Here is a 26,359-nt window from a genome sequence, read left to right as displayed (position 1 = left end):
ATGACTAATCTTATTTGGGATGAAAGGAGGTAGAAGATACAGTCTGTCCATTGGGGACTTCCTGCTATAGGATATATTTTCTCCTGCCTTGAAGAAAAGACAGCAAGGTCATATGAACATTCACTCAGTAGTGTACTGGATAAAAGATCATTTAAAACAGATTAGTCAAAATCCAGACAGAGAAATGTTCTGATTTACAGGACAGTACAGTTTCTTCCCTATAGTGATCAGGAGAGCAGTGATCAGTTAATCAAAGTCAGTTAATGCAAAGAAAAAAAAGGGGGATTTCCCTGCTGGTCCAGTGCTTAAGAATCTGCCTGCCAATGCAGGGGACATGGGTCTGATCCCTGATCTGGGAATATTCCACATCCCATGGGTCAATCTGTGAACCGCAATGACTGAGCTCTTGTGCCACAATTACAAAGCTGTACACCCTAGAGCCCGTGCTCTGCAACAAAGGAATCCACTGCAATGAGAAACCCATATACCTCCAGTAGAAAGTGGTCCCCCCACATACCACAACGAGATAAAGTCTGCAAGCATCAATGAAGACCCAGCTCAGCCAAAAGAAAAAATAAAAAAGGACCTGGCTGTATATCCATGTTTAAAAACTACAATTTAACTTAAGATCTAATACATATAATTGTCTGTCAATTTTGAGGTAGACCTAAGACGGTTGAGCACTGAGGTTCATGGACTGAAATTTTTCTCTTTCCTGCATAATGCACATGTTAAGTGATCCAGTACTCTGGCCACCTCATGTGAAGAGTTGACTCATTGGAAAAGACTGATGCTGGGAGGGATTGAGGGCAGGAGAAGGGGACCACAGAGGATGAGATGGCTGGATGGCATCACGGACTCAATGGACTCGAGACTGAGTGAACTCCGGGAGTTGGTGATGGACAGGGAGGCCTGGCGTGCTGCGATTCATGGGGTCGCAAAGAGTTGGACACGACTGAGTGACTGAACTGAACTGAACTGAAGTGATCAGCTGTAACTTCAAGTTTCTTTGAAGCGAGATACAAAACTTTATAAATGTTTACAATTACAACATAAAGCAATTCTAGTACTTTCAAGATTTTTCAATGTTTTACAGTTGTTGTCTGCCCCCTGCCACTGCTACTAAATTAAGTAATAGTTAAATCACCACCTTCACTGAGTCTAAGGCAGGTAACTTAGTTTTAGAGAAACAAACCTCTTTTCCTACTCATACCATTGACATAAATAGACTGGAATCAAATACAAACAAAAAATTCAATTTGCAAACACACAAGATGCTTCATGTTATTAGCATGGCAATAATGTGGTCAGCAACCACTGTTTCCGAGGGAATAAAGGGCATTGGTTAATTTGATGTGCTGATCAGTTCAGTTTCTACTTTATTTTGAAAGCTTATTTTTCCCTAAGAAAGATAAAGAAGTTGGACCAAAGAAGAATAAGTCCCCTGAAGGAGGTGCTCTAGTTGAAAATTAGCATTGCTAGCAAGAGCTAAGTCTTGCTCAGTGTATACAGAGCTAAGTCGGTACATGTTTGCTTGATCAGAGGATGTCTTTAGACCTAACTCAGTACTTAACTTTCTCCACAGGAAGCAGCAAGAAAGAAACGAAGATCCAGCACCAATAATTCCCAAGAGCTTAGTAACCACTTATTCTTGGCCAGCTACCTCGGTAAGGAGCACTCAGATGTGAGAGCTCTTCCTCTCAGGTGGGAGTACTAAGGAAAGAGCATGTATGCCATTTCTCTCTTTCTTCTACTCTGACTTACATGTAGGTGACTTTTCCTTTTCTTAGGTTTCTGATGCTAGAGAATAATTAATTCCAGGTGGCTATGCAGCTGAGACAGTAATCATTAAAGTATACTGAAATCTGTCTATAAATTTAAGTAATCTCAGAATCCATTCCCTAATAACCAACAAGTGGGGGTAAACATTAGATCTCTGGTGGGGAACTAAGACCCCACACACCTTGGAGCAACTAGGCTCCCGTGACACAACTAGAGAACCTGTCTGCTGCAGGGAAAGTTCCTTCACAACTCACAATTTACTCTTAACCTATTAAACCAAAGTTGACTACTCAAGCCACTAAAATCTTTAGAGTATCAATAAATTTACATGATAATATTTGTCAAAGTTGTCACAAACTGCTGTGCTGCCAAACATCAACTGCTGGATAACTACCAGGACTTCTAAAGAGATTAATTTCTTCTAGTATTCTGCTTTAGAAAATGATCTAAAGAAATATAAGCAGCAGGTACAAACGAAACACCCCAAAATAAGAAATATGCAAAACTGCAATAAAGACAAATACCAAGAGATGTGTTCTGAGATCTCTGCATAAAGAGTCATAATGTTCTTGCTAATAACAATAATAAATAAATATTTACTGCTTAAGTGAATGAATGTTTACAAAGAAGTGAAGCCCAGATGGTCAACAAATTCTAGTAAAGAGTAAGAGAGATTGGAGAAAAATATTTTTAAAATTATTGTTGAACATTATATAGCCAGAGGCAGATGGTATAACATAAAAATGGCACAAATAAATGTATCATTTTGAAGTAAATATTTTAAAGTTGGAAATTTAATAATTATAAAAACTATAAGAAAAATTTTATAACTACAAGTAATGAGAAAAATTGGAAGCAACACAATTTACATGCTAGCTTTGACATAGGAGAATAAAGAGATGTTTTAATTAAGACAGGACTCTTCTCAAAAAACACTGCAATTTTTCTATACTAACAGAATTTCTAATTATCAGGATAACTCAGAGTATGTGGCTTAATAAATACAATTATAATTTATATGCAAATATTTAAAATAAATATGCTCCTGTATCTAAGATTTAAAAAACAAAAAAACTTCTGGTATTAATCGGGATTCCTAGAATGATCCAACAAGGAACATGGTGTCTTATACAAGAAATTTTCCCTCTGCAAGTAAATAACCTTATATAATGTCCTTTATATCAGATCCTATTAGGAAAATGGTGTCTTCCTTGAGTTATAGCACAAAAATTATTTCATATAAAATTATTTTATATACATATTTTACATTTATTTTATATGAAAATACTTAACACCCTGAATGACAAATTAGTTTCTTAGTATAAGATGCTCTGCTTATTAGCAATCCAGGAAGAAACAAGTTCTTTTATAGAGAGCCAAGCAACCAGATCTGAAAGAGGAAATTTTGGGTCAGGCATGGTGACATAATAAAATTTATCAGACAGATGGCATCCATTAGGTCAAATTGATTCATAGCTCATGTAAAGTTGTAAATAAGCATCATAAAGAATTTTATAAGTAAATTTTTCCTTAAAAAACACCATTCTCTACTTAGACAAGTATAATAGCCGTCTTCCAGAACTCATCCGTTCCTCAACACTCCTCAGACCATTCTCTAGCTGAAACATAGATCAAATCATGGCATTAACCTCCAATGACTTCCATCATACTTAAATCCCTATTTCTCTTGATCCAATAGTGTTATCAACTCTTTCCCTCCTCACTATGAGTACATTAGTCATCTTCTAGGTCTTCTAAAATAGTAAATTTCTTCTTGCCTTAGGGCCTTTGCAGCACTTATTCCTTCTGCCTGAAATGGGTGGCCCTGAGATTTTCACTAACTGGCTCCTTTGGGTGATTCAGGTCTCAACTCAATCATCATCTCATCAAAGGCAATTTCACTTCCTCTAGAACAGCCCTCTGGGCCACTGTCTATTACCTCTTATCACTCTATTTTGCTGTTTTCATACCACCTAAATGCCATGCTTTCTAATTGCTTACTTTGCTTTTTGTCAATGTAAGATTAGCTCCAAAAGAAGAAAGAACTTGTCCATCTTGTTTACCATGGGATCTCTAGGGCCATGCACAATACCCACAGAGCCATTTAATAAACACAATTGAGTAAATTACTTTATCCAGAATTTCCTCAAACCATAAACCATAGTCTTTGATCTAGAGTATATTCATATAAATTTGTGGCAGGATAGTGTTTGTAAAGTTTTATGAAAAAGATGAAAATGTACACTTTCCATTTGTATGATAATATGTTTTTAAACACTTTGGGTTACACAATTCGGTTTGGAAGTAGGAGCTGAGTTTAGCACCTTCCTGATTTTACAGCTGTGAGAACTGCCCCCTCCAAAGAAAAACCAAAAACCCTGGAAAAAACTAAAGCCAAAAAAAGTCCACAAAACTGTTTAAATTTCAGCGTAACACATAGACTGTTAACAACTGTCATAAACACACAGCATGTACTCAAAGAGCATTGGTTTAATAGATCAGAAAATCTTGATTACAAAACTATAGTTTAGCCAATGTAAATTAGAACTTATATTTTGTTTTAATACAACAGTTTTATTTAACTTTTTATATTAGCTTTGTAAGCAAAGTCTGTCTTTTCTGAGTGAAGGAAATCACTGAATATAGCTCTCTGTTACAGTCCACCAGTTATATATATTATCTTCACTGGAGACAATGACCTCAGGTAAAAAAAATGAGCAGCCTTTTTCCACTTTACAGAGCTACAACATATGGAAGTTATCATCAGATATCATCTACAGACGGCACAATTATATTTCTATTCCTGTAGGTATATGAAAATAGCAAGATCAAAATCAAGAAGTGGAACAAAGAAAAAAATCAGGTGTCAGCTTAATAGAAATTATGTAGGTTTAAATTCTATGATCTACAATGATCAAATCTATCTGTATTAGCTCCTTTCTAGTGCTCTAAGACTTTTAAAATCATTAAAAAATGTTTAATCCCCTTTTCCATAAATACAAGTTGTTATCAACACGTTTGACAGACAGAAAGTATATTTAGTTTTTATTGCTTTTTCAAATGTATCATCTCAAATGGAAAGCAGGGGTCAGTAGTAACTACATTTTGGTATATCACCAATCTGTCACTGGAATTCAGTTCCATGTCCAAATAAATGACAATAGAATACTGATGAATGGATTAAATCAAACTGATATGGAGTTATGAATAAAGTAATGAGAAAAAATAATTATGACAGACAACATACAGGATTATCCAATACATGTGTTTCAAAATCACAGCATAGTAGGAGATAGTTAAGAAGCTATAAGGCTAACAGACTAATCTTAAACTAAAATGTTCAGAACCAAGTTGCATTTCATTATGTGATGTTATCAACATATTTCAGATAGTACTATAGTAAAGGGGTGTCTAAACCTGAATTACTGATGTTCAGATACAAATCTATTATTAACAAAGCAGGACATGTAGAGGCATTACTAAGGAAGTGAAACATAATAAAAATATCACAGGTGCTAAGTTCTCCTTACTGAATGTGTGACCTTGGGCAAATCACTAACCTTCCTGGATTGGTTTCTTCATGTGCAAAAATGAAGGTAATAATGCTGCCTTCAATAATTATAACTCAGCCTTACAGTTAGGGCTCAATAAGATACTGAATAAGAATCTTAAAAAGTCTAAAACCTACAAAATTAGTAGTTATATTGTAAGGAGGGAGAAGTTAAATTTACCTTTATATGTTCTAAAACAGCAGTGGCAACATTTGTATGGAGATCAATAAGTCTTTTTTTTTCAAGGAGTTCTGGCAAAGAGCTACAAGTATCAAAAAATTGAAAATTAACTGTTAAAATTTCTAACGAAATGACATAAATTTTAATAAAACTCAAACCTGGGTGTTTCCTCTGAGGAAACTTGGAATAGTAAAACAGGGCCAAAATTACATGTTTAACTATCAACTGAACTTAATCTCTAGGCTTGAACATATACAGTATTTACCACTTTAATACAGTTGAAATGCTTCTTATTTAAAATAATCTGCCTCCCAAATATCATCATTCTATCATTTCACTTTCTAATTCCAAAACGTGGAGGTTTAGAATAAAATCAGATTTATGCGAAAATTTTACCTGTATTTCTAAAACATGGAACTTTCTCTCCTTGATGGTATTTAAAGTATCCAAAAGACACTGCTTAAACTTTATCTGACACAGTAACAGCAGCAATGATAAAATTAACAATAACTCACCTTACCTTATCATCAATACTATCTCAATGACAAAATTACTCCCATTACATAATTCTAACTAGTAAAAGAAACAAATAATCTGCTATATAAAGGATTTATGTTGGTAACTGGCAGAAAACAAGAAAATTCTGTAAAGCAGTGATCCTTCAATAAAAAAATTAAAAGAATAAAGGAGGGAACTCAAGTCAGCTTGACTATAGTAAAAATACAACTAGCTCTTCGAACTTAAGAGGTATATACTATTACTATTCCCTATCATGAAAAATATTTATCGATTTTTTAACTTCCAATATAAATCATATCAACAGAAAGACTTCAAAGGGGATATACTGCTTACTTACCTAACAGCTGATGTTAGCTTAGCAGTATTGTCAGAAAGCATACTTATGGCTCCTTCATCTTCACCTTCTAGTCCCTGGGAAGGAAAAAGAGGTCCCAGTAACTACTCAGAAATCCCAAGCCAAAGCACTGATTTTCATCAATATATTCCTAGGATCACTGATAAACAGTAGTAAGATTTAGGTCACCCAGAATAATAAATCTTCCCCTCTTAAGGAGCAAGCATCTGCATTTTTGATACTTATAGAAAAATTCTAGTCACCACCAATCTAACAAATGGTTGGATGACTAAAAAGGAAGCATCTGGCATTTTCAGATAAAGAAATAGGTCCAGAGACTTGCCACAGGTCACTACATATAGTAATAAATAGAGATGAAGTTTGAAGTGAGATCAAAGTATAGTAAAATGAGCAGCACTGGAACATACATGTCTAAAATAAACTCACATATATTTTTTCAAATCATAAATCTGTATCAGTTTTTTTTAATGCTCCCTCTACTCCTCAGAACTTAAGATTTCTTTTTTAAAAAAATCTTTTATGTAACAATCTTTTAAGAGAACAATTTTTTTTTTTTGTTATTAAAGCAATGGAAGGTCTTGAATTTTTATAATGGAAAAAAGTTAACCTCTTTCTCCTTCCAGATGTCCTCCTGCTTCCCTTATATTAACAAGAAAGCAAACAGAATCTTACCATAATGCTTTTAAGTCGTTTAACCTCATCTTCCTGTGCTCTGTAAGACTCTAGTTCTTGCTGAACTGATTCTGCAACTTCTGGGAATGGACTAAAACAGTTTTGCAGAAGAGGAATTATGAGTGTAAAATTAAAAGATTGACTTTTGTGTGAATTTTGAAACGTATACAATGAGGATTATTTTAAATATACTTATTTATATTTGCATATATTTTATATACAACATAGGCAGAAAACATTAGGATAAATCAAACTACATTTTCTTGTGATATCTATTTACATTCTAAATACTACTTTAAAATGTATATAATACTTATATATATAAACAAATTTAAATTTTATTTCTATTCTTTTCACTAACTGTATCGATTTTTCTTCACCTTTAGCTATTAGAAACAATAAAAAGATATTGAAGTGACTGAAAAACAAAGGAAGAGAAGCCATGGTACATCAAAGACCAAGTAAGTATTACGACCCATAGTGCCAAAGGGTCCATGTAACTACAAACATGTATCAAAAAATATTACATATAAGTAACTGTGAAAAACAACTTTCAAATCTGTAAATTTGATATGTAGAACACCACTGGTAAAAACAGAATGTAGGCCAGTTTTGTTGGTTCAGTCCCTGATATCTTCTCAGTATGTACAGCTGCTAAACTCCTCAGTTTAGCAGCAATTTCCATAGACTTCAAATACAACTCATCTGTAATCATTGAGCAATTCAGGTAGAAACGGTCATGCAGTGTTAATCCTGAATGTTATCTAGATGAGTATGTGTTGACCATGAAATAGTTCCTTCCTAACATAAGTATTTTTCATCTACAGTCTTAGGGGAGGCCAGAAGCTTTCTCTCCTTTAAGGAAGAAATGGTCACTTCTCATCAAGCAATAAAACAAAAACTTTTCCCCATTCCTCCACTCTGATACTTGATAACACTTCATTAATGATGAGCAAAGAAATGACAAAATCTGAAATGATTGTGAGGAACACAGTCCAGTTTTACATGACAAATGCAGTCCCTAACTGAGATCCAGAGGAGTCTGTTGGCAAAAGATAGCAGCGAGCAGGTAAAATGTTCTGGCTCATCCTTAAAATTTCTAGTACCTTTAGGTCTCAGGGCTGACAGACAATGATCACTGCCTGCATTTACTGAGAGATTACTGTATGCCAAGGTTCCCTGTAGTTCACAGTAAAGAATCTGCCTGCAATGCAGTAGACCTGGGTTAGACCCCATGGGTGGGGAAGATCCTCTGGAGAAGGGAATGGCTACCCACTCCAGTCTTCTTGCCTGGAGAATCCCATGGACAGAGGAACCTGGCGGGCTACAGTCTGAGGGGTCACAATCAGACAGCACTGAGTGACTAACACCACTACTACTACTACTGCTATATGCCAAATACTATGCCAAGAATCCGTCTCTATTGTCTCATTTAATTCTGACCACAGTTTTGTAAGGTAAATACATAGTATTGACAGTTAAGACCAGGGACTTTGGAATCTGCCAGAACTGGTTTTCATTCTGCTTTTACCAATGAAAGCTGGATCATTTGGGGTAAGTTACTTTCTTTATATTATGTCAGTCTTCACAACAACCTTCTGAAATAGGACAATAGAGAGAATTACCACCCCACATCTTACAGATGAGGAAAATGAATACTAGAGAGATTTAGGTCACTTGTTTTAACTCTGTGCTGTCTCCCAGTGTCTGTGCCCGTATTACTATCATTGCATGATATTCAAAGTAGGGGCTATTTCTACTGAACAAAAAATTAAAGTTCATACTATACAAATTCATGCTCTTAGATTATTCCTAAACATATGGTCTAAGGAAAATATTCAAAATTTCCATATGTGAATAAAATTGTTTTCATTTAAGCTTTTGTCTATTAGGGAATGTGATCTTTCCTTGATAAATGATGTAAATTCTTATACTTTACTATTCTAAAAGGAAATGTAGACAATGGGATTTCGAAGAGAAGAAAACCATCTAAAATAAGGAAAATTACGACAGTACCCAAAACTGCATTAGTCAGAGAGAGGGAAAGACAGTGACTTTTCACTGCAGACACACTAAAACTATTTGTTATAGCAATATGATTTCCAGTGTTAATAAATTAAAAAAAGAGAGAAAGGTATAAATAAAAAGAAATAAAACATACAAAAAAGCCCCATCATGTTGAATCAAGCCTACACCCTACTTCTCTTTAAAAATAAGTAAGACCAAAAAGAAAGCAGAATCAAGGACACAGATATATAGAGATGGATAGACAGATGCTACTATATATACTGTAGCAGTTGAAACAGTCCAAATTATAATAAATAACATTGCATTTCCATAATTGTTGATGAGCAACATTCTTTTTCTCTCAGAGGAATGATTTTTCTGTTTCTTTAGAAAGATTCCTCTAGCCATAATACCACTAGATAACTTACACAGCAGTTACTGAGCTCATGAAATACCCTCAATTAAGGGATCATAGCAATACATGGGATCTTTACACCTGCCTATAATAAATCAAATGGCAAATTGCTACAATTTTTTCACCTATTATTCCTAATGTACTTTGAATAAAACTGGTTTTCAGGCTTAAGTATTTTCTTCACAGATAGCTAAAATTGGGTTTGTCCAAAGGAACAAAAAGGGTAAATCACACCTTGATGTCTCCCAATCACCGAAACCAATCTTAATAAAAGGCAGAAATAGTGCTACAGAGGGTCAATTGGAACAGAAATGAAATTTAAAGACTACATATAAAATCTATAAAATCATATGGAATGGACATATTTTAAAGGGAAGTGATCCCCACAAAACAACAAAAACAACATAAGAACTAGAAAAGTAAGCAATAAAGACACAGCTCCTTAGACTATTTAATTTACAGTTCTTATTCACTGCATAGATGAACCATTATGACCTGTTTTGATTTTTTTTAAATCAAATTAATTAAGTCAGGTGACATTTTTGCGTTTTTTTTAGGGGTTGAATCTTTTACTTATCAATGTTTTTCTTATTTACCTTCCTTTATGTTTCTGCCAAAATTTATCAACTGGAGTTAAGTCATAAGACTTCTTGTTTTTCCTCTTTGGTCTAGCACCAGCTGGAGAATTCTCCATTCCTGAAGACTCTTCCAAGTTAACTCTGTTCAAGTGGAAATCCTAGGAAAGAGTAATCCTGTTTTAAGTAACAGTTTTCTAAGTTTAAGAACATTTCCTACAACAATAAAAATAACACAGATTATTGCTGCCTTATCTACTATTTCCAAGGTCAAAATACAGATTTTGAAATTTAAAAGACCTTCTTCCAATGTTTTACTACAAAAAGGTACTTTTAATTGTTTACATATTTTAATTAAGCAGTAGATGCATATGATTACAATTCAAAAAATACATAAAACCATGTTAAGGTTCTTGTGTATCCTACTAGTAAATATTTCTGCATACGTCAGTAAACAAATATCCCTTAAGTTGTAAAGAATGAGATTATATTTATATACTTAGTATTTCACTTTTCTCAATTAATAATGTATTTAGAGCTCTTCTCTGAATATATACATCTATCTTATTTTTATGTCTATGAATATTTGACTCTATTTATTTGATCTGGTCTCTTGATGCTGAATTGTTTCTAACAACAAACAATCTTAAATATAATTTTTAAGCTCTTACAGGATATTAATAGCCTGATCTGTTACTTGATGAACTGCATTAAAAAAAAATTATAACAGAAGTTCCAATAATAATAGCATTCCCTTTCACATAAATTCTAAGAGCCAGTCAGACTAGTGGTTGCTAAGCTTTCCTGTGTACACATAATTTTACTTACTTGAGGTTTGATTCCCCTCCCCCCTTCTCAAAAAACAAACATACAAAATTAATGAAGTTATCTTTTTAGTTTCTTCATGTAATAGCAATGTTTTATGGTTCAACTCTATTCTGAGGAACAGTGAACTAGGGAAAACATGGACATCAATAAGTGAGTAAATGAATGACAAGCAAAAGAATTCAAATGGAGAAATTACCTACCATGACTGTGATAAAATCATCTTAATTCTAAGATATGTGCTTAATGATTAAGCTTCTAGGTCTTAGCAAACTGACTGTAGTCAATACAATTTAATTTCCTATTGATAGAAAAAGGTCATTAATACTATGTTTATATCCTTAGACCATACCTTATAACTTTCATGAATAAATTTTTTATAGTAGCTTACTTCCTAGCATTTTCCCCATTACACAAAACACCAGAGTGTGAAATATGTAGATGTCTAACTGCTGGTAGAATAAGTAATAAGTCTACTGACAAAGAAGAGTATACTATATTGTTAGTATCATGCCTTTCCTATAGACTCTTTAAATTATCATAGGATAAACATAACCCTATTTAATTCCTTTTCTCAATCCATATATTAACCTCACCTTTGCACAACAAATCATCCATATAGGAAGCAGCACAATAAATAGATGTTAACAGCTACATCTGAGAAGACGCTTTGTTTTTAAAAGTTATGTAACAAAACAAAGATAATGAAGAAGAGAAACATTTCTGAAGAGCTAAGCTTTATGAACCAGAATTTCTAGTGAAGTACTATTTCCATGGGGATGACACAGTGCATTCAAAATCAAAGTAATCTGTTAGCAAAATTAGTGCTCTAAAAATAGGAGAGCATATTATTACACCAAAGTATTGATGGAATACTTAAAACACAAAATGCTAAAAGAATAAAAGAAGTTAAGAATTTTGAGAAATAATAGTGGCAGAACATTCCCACTGTTTGCAATAATAGCCAGGCAAATAAGGATAAGTAATTTTAGCCTTGAAAATTGGGAAATCAGAATGTTCTGTGCTGTACTCAATCATGTTAAAGAAACTGAACATTTATACACAAATAAAAGACAACACAATTAGTTTGAACATGGCAGAGTCTAATCTATTTCTACTGATATTCATATTTTCCTGACTTAGAAGACTGGACAGTGGTATGCCAAATCAGCGGACAGAAATAAATCTCATTGGGAGAAAAAAAAAGCAAAGAAAGAAATTCTCCTGGGAAGTGCTAAAAACACAGATAAGTATTCAGTGGTCTTCTTTTTCTTTCACAAGCTAAAGCAGTCCAAGAGAAATAGACGGAGCCAATATTAAAAAATTACATTTGGGTAATACATGTAACACCTATTTATGAAGAGCTGAGAATTATATCCACATGAGAAGAAAAGCCAAGCAAAGTAAAACGAACTTTTATTTTGGCGAGGAATTAAGTGTCTAGATCTATCAGTTTATAGGACATACTGGAGAAAAGAGAAATAAAGTCAAATTTTACCCCACAAAGATACAATCAAGCAAATGCAGAAATGTCATGAAGCTTAAGAAAATGAGTGGGGAGGGGGCGGTCCTAAGATGGTGGAGGAATAGGACGGGGAGACCACTTTCTCCCCCACAAATTCATGGAAAGAACATTTGAACACTGAGCAAATTCCACAAAACAACTTCTGAATGCTGGCAGAGGACATCAGGCACCCAGAAAGGCAGCCTACTGTCTTTGAAAGGAGATGGAGAAGTCTTGAGGCTACTGTAAGAGTAAGACTGGAAACCAGAGGCAGGAGGCTTAAGTCCAAAACCTGTGAACACCAGAGAACTCCTGACTCCAGGGAACATTAATCAGTAGGAGCTCATCAAAAGCCTCCATACCTACACTGAAACCAAGCACGACCCAAGTGCGAACAAGTTCCAGAGCAAGACACACCACACAAATTCTCCAGCAACACAGGAACATAGCCCTGAGCTTCAATATACAGGCTGCCCAAAGTCACACCAAACTCACAGACATCTCAAAACTCACTACTGGACACTTCATTGCTCTCCAGAGAGAAGAAATCCAGCTCCATCCACCTGAACACTGACACAAGCTTCCCTAGCCAGGAAACCTTGACAAGCCACCCATCCAACTCCACCCACAGCAAGGAACCTCCACAATAAAGAGGAACCACAAACTGCCACAACACAGAAGGCCACCCCAAACACAGCAATATAAACAAGGTGAAAAGACAGAGAAATACTTAGCAGGTAAAGGAACAGGATAAATTCCCACCAAACCAAACAAAAGAGGAGATAGGGAATCTACCTGATAAAGAATTCCGAATAATGACAGTGAAAATGATCCAAAATCTTGAAAACAAAATGGAGTTACAGATAAATAGACTGGAGACAAGGATTCAGAAGATGCAAGAAAGGTTTAACAGGGACCTAGAAAAAATAAAAAAGAGTCAATATATAATGAATAATGTAATAAATGAGATCAAAAACACTCTGTAGGGAACCAACAGTAGAATAACGGAGGCAAAAGATACAATAAGTGAGGTGTAAGATAGAAGGGTGGAAACAAATGAAGCAAAGGAAAAAAGAAAAAGAATTAAAAGAAATGAGGACAACCTCAGAGACCTCTGGGACAATGTTAAACACCCCAAAATTCGAATCATAGGAGTCCCAGAAGAAGAAGACAAAAAGAAAGACCATGGGAAAATACTTGAGGAGATAATAGTTGAAAACTTCCCTATAATGGGGAAGGAAATTGTCACCCAGGTCCAAGAAACCCAGAGAGTCCCAAACAGGATAAACCCAAGGCAAAACACCCCAAGACACATATTAATTAGCAAAGATCAAACACAAAGAACAAATATTAAAAGCAGCAAGGGAAAAACAACAAATAACATACAAGGGGATTCCCATAAGGATAACAGCTGATCTTTCCATAGAAACTCTTCAGGCCAGAAGGGAATGGCAGGACATACTTAAAGTGATGAAAGAAAAAAAGCTACAGCCCAGATTACTGTACCCAGCAAGGATCTCATTCAAATATGAAGGAGAAATCAAAAGCCTTACAGACAAGCAAAAGCTGAGAGAATTCAGCACCACCAAACCAGCTCTCTAACAAATGCTAAAGGATCTTCTCTGGACAGGAAACACAGAAAGGGTGTATAAACTCGAACCCAAAACAACAAAGTAAATGGCAACGGGATCATACTTATCAATAATTACCTTAAATGTAAATGGGTTGGATGCCCCAACCAAAAGACAATGACTGGCTGAATGAATACAAAAACAAGACCCCTGTATAAGCTGTCTACAAGAGACCCACCTCAAAACAAGGGACACATACAGACTGAAAGTGAAGGGCTGGAAAAGATATTCCATGCAAATAGAGACCAAAAGAAAGCAGGAGTAGCAATACTCATATCAGATAAAATAGACTTTAAAATAAAGGCTGTGAAAAGAGACAAAGAAGGACACTACATAATGATCAAAGGATCAATCCAAGAAGAAGATATAACAATTATAAATACCAACATAGAAGCACCACAATATGTAAGACAAATGCTAACAAGTATGAAAGGGGAAATTAACAATAACACAATAATAGTGGGAGACTTTAATACCCCACTCACACCTATGGATGGATCGACTAAACAGAAAATTAACAAGGAAACACAAACTTTAAATGATACAATAGACCAGTTAGACCTAACGGATATCTATAGGACATTTCACCCCAAAACAATGAATTTCACCTTTTTCTCAAGTGTACACGGAATCCTCTCCAGGATAGATCACATCCTGGGCCATAAATCTAGCCTTGGTAAATTCAAAATAATTGAAATCATTCCAAGCATCTTTTCTGACCACAATGCAGTAAGATTAGATGTCAATTACAGAAGAAAAACTATTAAAAATTCCAAATGGAGGCTGACAACACGGTGCTGAATAACCAACAAATCACAGAAGAAATAAAAAAAGAAATAAAAACATGCATAGAAATGAATGAAAATGAAAACACAACATCCCCAAACCTATGCGACACTGTAAAAGCAGTACTAAAGGGAAGGTTCATAGCAATACAGGCTTACCTCAAGAAACAAGAAAAAAGTCAAATAAATAACCTAACTCTACACCCAAAGCAACTTGAAAAGGAAGAAATGAACAACTCCAGGATTAGTAGAAGGAAAGAAATCTTAAAAATTAGGGCAGAAATAACTGCAAAAGAAACAAAAGAGACCATAGCAAAAATTAACAAAGCCAAAAGCTGGTTCTTTGAGAAGATAAATAAGATTGACAAACCATTAGCCAGACTCATCAAGAAAAAAAGGGAGAAGAATCAAATCAACAAAATTAGAAATGAAAATGGAGAGATCATAACAGACAACACAGAAATACAAAGGATCGTAAGAGACTACTATTAGCAACTATATGCCAATAAAATGGACAACTTGGAAAGAAATGGACAAATTCTTAGAAAAGTACAACTTTCCAAAACTGAACCAGGGAGAAACAGAAAATCTTAACAGACCCATCACAAGCACAGAAATCAAAACTGTAATCAGAAACCTTCCAGCAAACAAAAGCTCAGGACCAGACGGCTTCACAGATGAATTCTACCAAAAATTTAAGAGAAGAGCTAACACTATCCTACTCAAACTCTTCCAGAAAATTGCAGAGGAAGGTAAACTTCCAAACTCATTCTATGAGGCCACCATCACCCTAATACCAAAACCAGACAAAGATGCCACAAAAAAAGATAACTACAGGCCAATATCACTGATGAACATAGATGCAAAAACCCTTAACAAAATTCTAGCAATCAGAGTCTACCAACATATTAAAAGGATCATACATCATGACCAAGTGGGCTTTATCCCAGGAATGCAAAGATTCTTCAATATCTGCAAATCAATCAACTTAATACACCACATTAACAAACTGAAAGATAAAAACCATATGATTATCTCAATAGATGCAGGAACATACCTCAACATAATAAAAGTTATATATGACAAACCTACAGCAAACATTATCCTCAATGGTGAACAATTGAAAGCATTTCCCCTAAAGTCGGGAACAAGACAAGGGTGCCCACTCTCACCACTACTACTCAACATAGTTCTGGAAGTTTTGGCCACAGCAATCAGAGCAGAAAAAGAAGTAAAAGGAATCCAGATTGGAAAAGAAGAAGTAAAACTCTCACTGTTTGCAGATGACATGATCCTCTACATAGAAAACCCTAAAGACTCCACCAGAAAATTACTAGAGCTAATCAATGAATATAGTAAAGTTGCAGGATATAAAATCAACACACAGAAATCCCTTGCATTCCTATACACTAACAATGAGAAATTGTTAGAGAAATTAAGGAAAGAGAAAGAGAAATTAAGGAAACAATTTCATTCACCATTGCAACAAAAAGAATAAAATACTTAGGAATATATCTACCTAAGAAACAAAAGACCTGTATATAGAAAACTATAAAACACTGGTGAAAGAAATCAAAGAGGACACAAATAGATGGAGAAATATACCATGTACATGGATTAGAAGAATCAATATAGTGAAAATGAGTATAATACCCAAAGCAATCTATAGATTGAATGCAATCCCTATCAAGCTATCAACGGTATTTTCACAGAACTAGAACAAATAATTTCACAATCTGTATGGAAATACAAAAAACCCCGAATAGCCAAAGCACTCTTGAGAAAGAAGAATAGAACTGGATGAATCAACCTCTCTGACTTCAGGCTCTACTACAAAGCCACAGTCATCAAGACAGTATGGTACTGGCACAAAGTCAGAAATATAGATCAATGGAACAAAATAAAAGCCCAGAGATAAATCCATGCACCTATGGACACCTTATCTTTGACAAAGGAGGCAAGAATTTACAGTGGAGAAAAGACAATCTCTTTAACAAGTGGTGCTGGGAAAACTGGTCAACCACTTGTAAAAGAATGAAACTAGATCACTTTCTAACACCATACACAAAAATAAACTCAAAATGGATTAAAGATCTAAACGTAAGACCAGAAACTATAAAGCTCCTAGAAGAAAACATAGTCAAAACACTCTCTGACATAAATCACAGCAGGATCCTCTATGACCCACCTCCCAGAGTACTGGAAATAAAAGCAAAAATAAACAAATGAGACCTAATTAAACTTAAAAGCTTTTGCACAACAAAGGAAACTATAAGCAAGGTGAAAAGACAGCCTTCAGAATGGGAGAAAATAATAGCAAACGAAGCAACTGACAAAGAATTAATCTCAAAAATATACAAGCAACTCTTGCAGCTCAATTTCAGAACAATAAACGACCCAATCAAAAAATGGGCCAAAGAACTAAACAGATATTTCTCCAAAGACGACATATAGATGGCTAACAAACACATGAAAAGATGCTCAACATCACTCATTATCAGAGAAATGCAAATCAAAACCACAATGAGGTACCATTTCATGCCAGTCAGAATGGCTGCTATTCAAGTCTACAAGCAATAAATGCTGGAGAGGGTGTGGAGAAAAGGGAACCCTCTTACACCATTGGTGGGAATGCAAACTAGTACAGCCACTATGGAGAACAGTGTGGAGGTTCCTTAAAAACCTGGAAATAGAACTGCCATATGACCCAGCAATCCCACTGCTGGGCATACACACCGAGGAAACCAGAATTGAAAGAGACACATGTACCCCAATGTTCACTGCAGCACTGTTTATAATAGCCAGGACATGGAAGCAACCTAGATGTCCATCAGCAGACAAATGGATAAGAAAGCTGTGGTACGTATACACAATGGAATATTACTCAGCCATTAAAAAGAATACATTTGAATCAGTTCTAATGAGGTGGATGAAACTGGAGCCTATTATACAGAGTGAAGTAAGCCAGAAAGAAAAACACCAACACAGTATACTAACACATATATATGGAATTTAGAAAGATGGTAATGATAACCCTGTATGTGAGACAGCAAAAGAGACACAGATGTATAGAACAGTCTTTTGGACTCTGTGGGAGAGGGCGAGGTTGGGATGATTTGGGAGAATGGCATTGAAACATGTATATTATCATATGTGAAACGAATCACCAGTCCAGGTTCAATGCATGAGACAGGGTGTTCAGGGCTGATGAACTGGGATGACTCAGAGGGATGGGATGGGGAGGGAGGTGGGGGGGTGGTTCAGGATGGGGAACACATGTACACCTGTGGCGGATTCATGTCAATGTATGGCAAAACCACTACAATATTGTAATTAGCTTCCAATTAAAATAAATACATTTATATTTAAAAAAAGAAAATGAGTTGTTGCAAAATGTTTTTCTAATACCCTTTTATTCTATATTAACTTGGAAAGGTCAACGTTCACTCTTGCCATCTCTTGTTTGACCACTTCCAATTTGCCTTGATGCATGGACCTGACATTCCAGGTTCCTATGCAATATTGCTCTTTACAGCATCGGACCTTGCGTCTATCACCAGTCACATCCACAGCTGGGTATTGTTTTTGCTTTGGCTCCATCCCTTCATTCTTCCTGGAGTTATTTCTCCACTGATCTCCAGTGCATGTTGGGCACCTACTGACCTGGGGAGTTCCTCTTTCAGTATCCTATCATTTTGCCTTTTCATACTGTTCATGGGGTTCTCAAGGCAAGAATACTGAAAAGGCAGAGGAAGCAGAGATCAAATTGCCAACATCCATTGGATCATGGGAAAAGCAAGAAAGTTCCACAAAAACATCTATTTCTGCTTTATTGACTATGCCAAAGCCTTTGACTGTGTGGATCACAATAAACTGTGGAACATTCTGAAAGAGATGGGAATACCAGACCACCTGACCTGCCTCTTGAGAAATCCGTATGCAGGTCAGGAAGCAACAGTTAGAACTGGATATGGAACAACAGACTGGTTCCAAATAGGAAAAGGAGTACGTCAAGGCTGTGTATTGTCACCCTGCTTATTTAACTTCTATGCAGAGTACATCATGAGAAATGGTGGACTGGAAGAAACACAAGCTGGAATCCAGATTGCCAGGAGAAATATCAATAACCTCAGATATGCAGATGACACCACCCTTATGGCAGAAAGTGAAGAGGAACTAAAAAGCCTCTTGATGAAAGTGAAAGAGGAGAGTGAAAAAGTTGGCTTAAAGCTCAACATTCAGAAAATGAAGATCATGGCATCCAGTCCTATCACTTCATGGGAAATAGGCGGGGAAACAGTGGAAACAGTGTCAAACCTTATTTTTTGGGCTCCAAAATCTCTGCAGATGGTGATTGCAGCCATGAAGTTAAAAGATGCTTACTCCTTGGAAGAAAAGTTATGATCAACCTAGATAGCATATTCAAGAGCAGAGACATTATTTGCCGACTAAGGTCTGTGTAGTCAAGGCTATGGTCTTTCCTGTGGTCATGTATGGATGTGAGAGTTGGACTGTGAAGAAGGCTGAGCGCCGAAGAATTGATGCTTTTGAACTGTGGTGTTGGAGAAGACTCTTTGAGAGGCCCTTGGACTGCAAGGAGATCCAATCAGTCCATTCTGAAGGAGATCAGCCCTGGGATTTCTTTGGAAAGAATGATGCTAAAGCTGAAACTCCCAGTACTTTGGCCACCTCATGCGAAGACTTGACTCACTGGAAAAGACTCTGATGCTGGAAGGGATTGGGGGCAGGAGGAGAAGGGGACGACAGAGGATGAGATGGCTGGATGGCATCACTGACTCGATGGACGTGAGTCTGAGTGAACTCCGGGAGTTGGTGATGGACAGGGAGGCCTGGCGTGCTATGATTCATGGGGTCGCAAAGAGTCGGACAGGACTGAGCGATTGAACTGACTGAACTTGGAAATGACTTCCTTTTCTTGAGTGGTACGTACAAAATGAACTTTATTAAAGTCCTTATGTATATTAGTATAAATTAGGATCTCATGAGTCAGTAGTGGAGGGCCAAGGGTTTGAAAACAGGGCACCGAAGATTTAAAAAAAAAAAACAAAGACCAACTAAAGGACAAGACACTGTGATGAAACGAAGCCCATTACATTTGCCTAAAACTACTCACTGCAGTTCAACAATGAAAACCATAGTCACTGCAGCCAAGACATAATAAAAAGGAATCATGACTTTCTAACTACTTATTTTGCTTCTTATATCCTGATAAAGGAAAGGCACACTGCTAAGTTTTTCATCAGAAGAGTGTCTTTCCCATATTAAATGACAATTATCCTCTGACACACAGAGAAGCTGTGTGAATTTTCACAGTAGTTTCCAGGGTCCAATACATAAATATTACCAATGTTCTGGATTTTCAGGCAAAAATATTTAATATAAAAAGCAAGTTCCAATTTCAAGTTAAACTTGAAATTCTCATCTAGAACTCTTGCTCCATCTTGTGGAGGTAGAGGGTATAACTATTATGGAGTTAAAGCTTGGAGGAAACTTCCTAAGCTGTGGTTTTTAACAATCATCATCAACAACAATAACAAAAGCCTTGGTTACAATTGGCTATGCTATCTCAGTTGTAGTTTTTTCACATCTACAAACTGTATTAAAATTAACAAACAGGATTAAGTCAATGTAAGCTGTATAGGTTATTATAAATGATTTTTTTCAAAGAATATTTTCATAAGACCATTTGTGTTATGAGGAAAGATGTCTTAAAGGGTGATACAGAATCTGAGAACCTAGCCTCAGAAAGAAAGTTAACTAGAGATGTGCACTTCTCTATTATTTATAACACAAAATAAAAATACCAATAACTCAAATATCTGCAGGAATACATTTTATTGGAATGGGCTGCATGGAGGTTATTTACAACCCATCTATTCTAACCTCCACATAGGCAGGGATCATGCCCGCTTGGTTTTCCTTAAATCCCAGTGACCAGCACAGTGTCCGGTACAGAGGAGGCACATAGTATTTGTTGAATTGAACTGATTGGAAATACATGGTTTCCAACTTTTTTTTCTGTGAAGATCAGAACAAACCTCCAAGTCCCTATCGTATACTTCTACCATCTTGTATTTTTAAAGTATTTTAACCTCAAAGAGTAGAAAATAAAAATTATTAACAGTATATTCTATCTCATAAGGATTACAAGGGTAATAAAATGTAAAGCATTAAAAAAAACTAGTATAAAGCTCAGTCAGAAAAACTCATTTCATATTCCTTATTATTCGCATTTCACTCTAGAACAGCAAAAAAATCTCAAACACACAGTATACGCCTTGCCTAGTTTGGGGGAATGTCTGCTGTAACTTGTGTTTCTCAAGTTTCCTACTGACAGTGGGGACTCAGCTTATTCCTTTACACTGAAATTACCTCTACACACACATTTTATTTCCTTCACTCAGAGCAGCACATACTTTCATTTCCTCCAGGAACGCTTCAAGTTCAGGTATTAGAAAGGATCCCAGTATCTCAATGCTCTATACAGCCTCCACACCCCAGTGGCAGGAGTGAATATGTAACCTCTGAACTATATGCTCTAAGACCCTTGCTCCCACCCAACAGTCAGGGTCCCACCAATTAAAGCTAATTTGAGACTATCAAAACTACCTCATCATGTCCATCAATCCATCTGGGTCTTTATATTATCCCCTTCCAGATCCCATCTCTCTTTCTTACTGGATTCCTGAAACCATTCTGTCTACCCTCTAGAACTTGTACCCAGTCATCAGCAAAGTCTCCTATTTTGAACATACATTCTGAACGTCCATTGTACCTTCTTGCTCTAGTTGAACTACAACTGGCAATCCCCTGTAGCCTTCTCAGATAGCAATCACCTTCTTTTTCACTTGTCACACGTCTCATACTACTGGACTCAGGATCGGGCTGGGTGTCTTCCTTGTTACTCCCAGACTCTTCACTTGTCCTCTTCCCTAAAACAACTCCAGCTCTGAAGCCCCCATCATCAGCCTGTAACAGTAGTTCTTAAGAAACAATTCTGCCCTTCTTTGGCCTCTGGGTACATGTGACAACGGTTGTCAGAACTAAGGGCTGCTATTGGTATCCAGAGGGTAGAGGTCAGGGATGCTGCTAAACATCCTACAAAGCATACGAAAGCCCCCTACAACAAAGAATTATCAGGCCCCCAAATGTCAATAAATGTCAACGCTAGGAAACTCTGGTCTGTAGTTGTTCTGGTCATTAATGGCCTCCTTCAGACCTATAGGACACTCTAATCTCTACAATCAACTTTTCTATCAATCACCAATGGGGAATACATAAATAAACATGCCGTGCTGCTGCTGCTGCTGCTAAGTCACTTCAGTCGTGTCCGACTCTGTGCAACCCCATAGACAGCAGGCCACCAGGCTCTCCCGTCCCTGGGATTCTCCAGGCAAGCACACCGGAGTGGGTTGCCATTTCCTTCTCCAATGCATGAAAGTGAAATGTGAAAGTGAAGTCATTCAGTCGTGTCCCACTCTTGGTGACCCCATGGACTGCAGCCTACCAGGCTCCTCTGTCCATGGGATTTTCCAGGCAAGAGTACTGGAGTGGGGTGCCATTGCCTTCTCCAAACATGCTGTACTTCTTCTCATTTAAAAATCTTTCTGGGGGGCTTTCCTGATGACTCATTGGTAAAGAACACTCCTGCTAATGCAGGAAACACAAGTTCAGTCTCGGGTCTGGGAAGATCCCACACGCCATGGAGCAACTATGCCGGAGCACCACAACTGTTGAGCCTCTGCTCCGGAGGCAGGAACAGCAACTACTGGGCCCTTGAGCCACAACTCCTGATGCCCACATGCCTCAGAGCCCATGCCCAGCAACAAGAGGCCCATGTACCACAACCAGAGAGTACCCCTACTTGTCAAAACTAAAGATGCAAAAATGAAGACCTAGCCCAGCCAAAATATATAAATAGATAAAATCATTATCATCCTATTCACCACTCCCATCTCTAGATGTTGAAAAGCCTCAGAGATCAATTCTTAGTCCTCTTCGCTCTTCTCTATCTATATTCATTCCCTTGGTGATCCCATCTTATCTCCTGGTTTTAAATGCCACTTATATATGAACTACTTCTAAATTTACTTCTCTAGACGTTTCTCCTTAACTTCAGACTCCTATACTGAAGTATAGCTAATATCAACTACCTACCTAATGATATTAGCTATATTTCAGTATTTTAATAAGTATCTCACATTTAATATATCCAAAACTCAACCTCTGATCTTGCCCCCCAAAACTGCTCCCACATCTTTCCCAACTCAACAGTGTTCATTCACAACGACCAAAACTTTGGCATCAACTTTGGCTCTTCTCTCTTACATCTCACATACAATTCATCAGTCAATTCTATTACTCTACATGTAAGAGTGATCAATGCAAAGAAATAGAGGAAAACAATAGAATGGGAAAGTCTAGAGATCTCTTCAAGAAAATTAGATACCAAGGGAATATTTCATGGAAAGACGGGCACAATAAAGGACGAAAATGCGATGGACCTAACAGAAGCAGGAGATATTAAGAAGAGGTGGCAAGAATACACAGAAGAACTATACAAAAAGATCTTCACGACCCAGATAATCATGATGGTGTGATCACCAACCTAAAGCCAGACATCCCGGAATGTGAAGCCAAGTGGGCCTTAGGAAGCATCCCTATGAACAAAGTTAGCGGAAATGATGGAATGGAATTCCAGTTGAGCTGTTTCAAATCCTGAAAGATGATGCTGTGCAAGTGCTGCACTCAATACGACAGCAAATTTGGAAAACTCAGCAGTGCCCATAGGACTGGAAAAGGTCAGTTTTCATTCTAATCCCAAAGAAAGGCAATGCAAAAGAATGCTCAAACTACCACACAACTGCACTCATCTTACACACCAGCAAAGTAATGCTCAAAATTCTCCAAGCCAGGCTTCAACAAGTACATGAATTGAGAACTTCCAGATGTTCAAGCTGGATTTAGAAAAGGCAGAGGAACCAGAAATCAACTTGCCAAATTCACTGGATCATCGAAAAAGCAAGAGAGTTCCAGAAAAATAGCTACTTCTGCTTAACTGACTACGCCAAAGTTTTTGACTGTGTGTATCACAACAAACTGTGGAAAATTCTTGAAGAGATGGGAATACCAGACCACCTGACCTGTCTCCTGAGAAATCTGTATGCAGGTCAGGAAGCAACAGTTAGAACTGGACATGGAACAACAGACTGGTTCCAAATAGGAACAGGAGTACATCAAGGCTGTATATTGTCACCCTGCTTATTTAACTTGTATGCAGAGTACATCATGAGAAACACTGGGCTGGAAGAAGCACAAGCTGGAATCAAGATTGCCGGGAGAAATATCAATAACCTCAGATATGCAGATGACACCACCCTTATGGCAGAAAGTGAAGAGGAACTAAAAAGCCTCTTGATGAAAGTGAAAGAGGAGAGTGAAAAAGTTGGCTTGAAACTCAACATTCAGAAAACGAAGATCATGGCATCTGGTCCCATCACTTCATAGCAAATAGATGAGGAAACAGTGGAAACAGTGACAGACTTTATCTTTTTGAGCTCCAAAATCACTGCAGATGGTGATTGCAGCCATGAAATTAAAAGATGCTTACTCCTTGGAAGAAAAGTTATAACCAACCTAGACAGCATATTCAAAAGCAGAGACATTACTTTGCCAACAGAGGTCCATCTAGTCAAAGCTATGGTTTTTCCTGTGGTCATGTATGGATTTGAGAGTTGGACTATAAAGAAAGCTGAGCACTGAAGAATTGATGCTTTTGAACTGTTGTGTTGGAGAAGACTCTTGGAGAGTCTCCTGGACTGCAAGGAGATCCAACCAGTTCATCCTAAAGGAAATGAGTCCTGAATATTCATTGGAAGAACTGATGCTGAAGTTGAAACTCCAATATTTGGCCACCTGATGTGAAGAACAGGCTCATTTGAAAGGACCCTGATGCTGGGAAAGATTGAAGCTGGGAGAAGAAGAGGATGACAGAGGATGAGATGGTTGGATGGCATCACCAACTCAATGGACATGAGTTTGAGTAAGCTCAGGGAGTTGGTGATGGACAGGGAGGCCTGGTGTGCTGTAGTCCATGGGGTCGCAGAGTTGGACATGACTGAGCAACTGAACTGAACAGACTATCACAACCATCACCACTTCCATCCTGTTGTAGATCTCTACCATCTCTCTTTTTTGGTAGACATGCATAATTATTTATTAATCCATTTTCCATTCAAAGGGAGAGATATGCAACCTCTCCAGATTGTTTTTTGTCTTGATGCTTTATATTATCTACCATCTCTTATGATAACTGCAACACTGAACTGATCTTCTTGACCCTTTCTATGGCCCCAAGGAGTCTTTCAATATATTAGGTTGGCCAAAAAGTCTCTTCTGTTCTTCCACTGTATGGAAAATAGTAGCTAGGATGATACTCTCAAAATGTATATCAGATGTCACTCCTTTACCCAAAACTGCACCTGGCTCTCCACTTCCCTCAAATCAATATCCTGGACCTCCCTGGTGTTCCAGTGCTTAAGAATCCACCTGCCAATGTAGGGGACATAGGTTGTCAAGGAAGATCCCTCATGCCATGGGCCAACTAGGTCCCATGTGCCAGAACTACTGGGTCCATGTGCTGCAACAACTGAAGCTCGCGTGCCCTAGAGCTCATGCTCCACAACAGGAGAAGCCACCACAATGAGAAACCTGCATACTGCTGGCTCCCCACTCACCACAACTGGAGAAAGCTCACACGCAACAACAAAGACCCACTGAAGCAAGAAAGACAATTTAAAAAAAAAAATCAATATCCTTACTGTGGCCTTTATGCTACACTGCACCCTGTGTTCCATTTTGCTTCATCTCCTGCTACTTTCCCCTGCCTTACTTGCTCTGGCCACTTTGGCTGCCTTGCCACGTTTTAAAGATATCAGGCATCCTTCTGCCTAGAATGCGAGTAAGCATCCCACACAGTTATATAAAGTTAGTATCTTTTCTTTAGATCATCCCTCAAATGTCTCTTTTTCAGTGAGGTCTTCCCTATTTTTAAACTGCAAACCTGTTCACCATTACCTACTTTACTTTTCTGCAGATTACTTTTCACCTTATGAAATATTACATATTCTGTTTATTTACTGCTTGTCTCTCCTACAAGAAAGAATGCTACAAGAAGGGAATATTTTCACTTGCTTTACTGCTAAAACAAGGGTCTAGAATGTTCTGTCAAAGCATAAGTACTGCAATAGTAGTTCTTCAGCCTCTTATTGATTCATGAGAATCAGTTTCCATGTTCTGCTACTTACAGCTGAATTCAGCATCCCTTTGATTCTTCCTATTCTCGCTACTGAATCAGAGCAGACCACTATCATTAACACTTATCCTAGAGTCCAGAATGGCAAAGGACTCTAGGATACAGAATTGCACAGAACTGCCAATTTCCATCAGTAATCTTAACATCTCTTACAGCTAGAGTCTGTCTTTTAAAGAAATAAACCATGAAACCAGAACCACATCTTCCATGTCTTTCATTTCCT

At 37.1% G+C, this 26,359-nt stretch overlaps 1 protein-coding gene across 2 annotated transcripts in view; it reads right to left on the bottom strand.

Annotated features, from left to right (window-relative positions):
• The window catches only part of SCFD1 (sec1 family domain containing 1), a 111,707-nt gene that overhangs the window by 51,788 nt on the left and 33,560 nt on the right, over positions 1–26,359 (bottom strand). For both annotated transcript variants that reach the window (XM_069559460.1, XM_069559461.1), the window contains exons 11-14: positions 10,078–10,217; positions 7,060–7,150; positions 6,370–6,443; positions 5,514–5,595 (exon numbers count right to left, since the gene is read on the bottom strand). In XM_069559460.1, coding sequence (XP_069415561.1) covers positions 5,514–5,595; positions 6,370–6,443; positions 7,060–7,150; positions 10,078–10,217 — 387 coding nt within the window. The remainder of the gene's footprint in view (positions 1–5,513; positions 5,596–6,369; positions 6,444–7,059; positions 7,151–10,077; positions 10,218–26,359) is intronic.

This window comes from Ovis canadensis, chromosome 18, assembly GCF_042477335.2.
Source record: "Ovis canadensis isolate MfBH-ARS-UI-01 breed Bighorn chromosome 18, ARS-UI_OviCan_v2, whole genome shotgun sequence".
Classification (NCBI taxonomy): domain Eukaryota; kingdom Metazoa; phylum Chordata; class Mammalia; order Artiodactyla; family Bovidae; genus Ovis; species Ovis canadensis.
The sequence above is the reverse complement of the archived record's forward strand: the minus strand, read 5'-3'. Positions and strand labels throughout refer to the sequence as shown.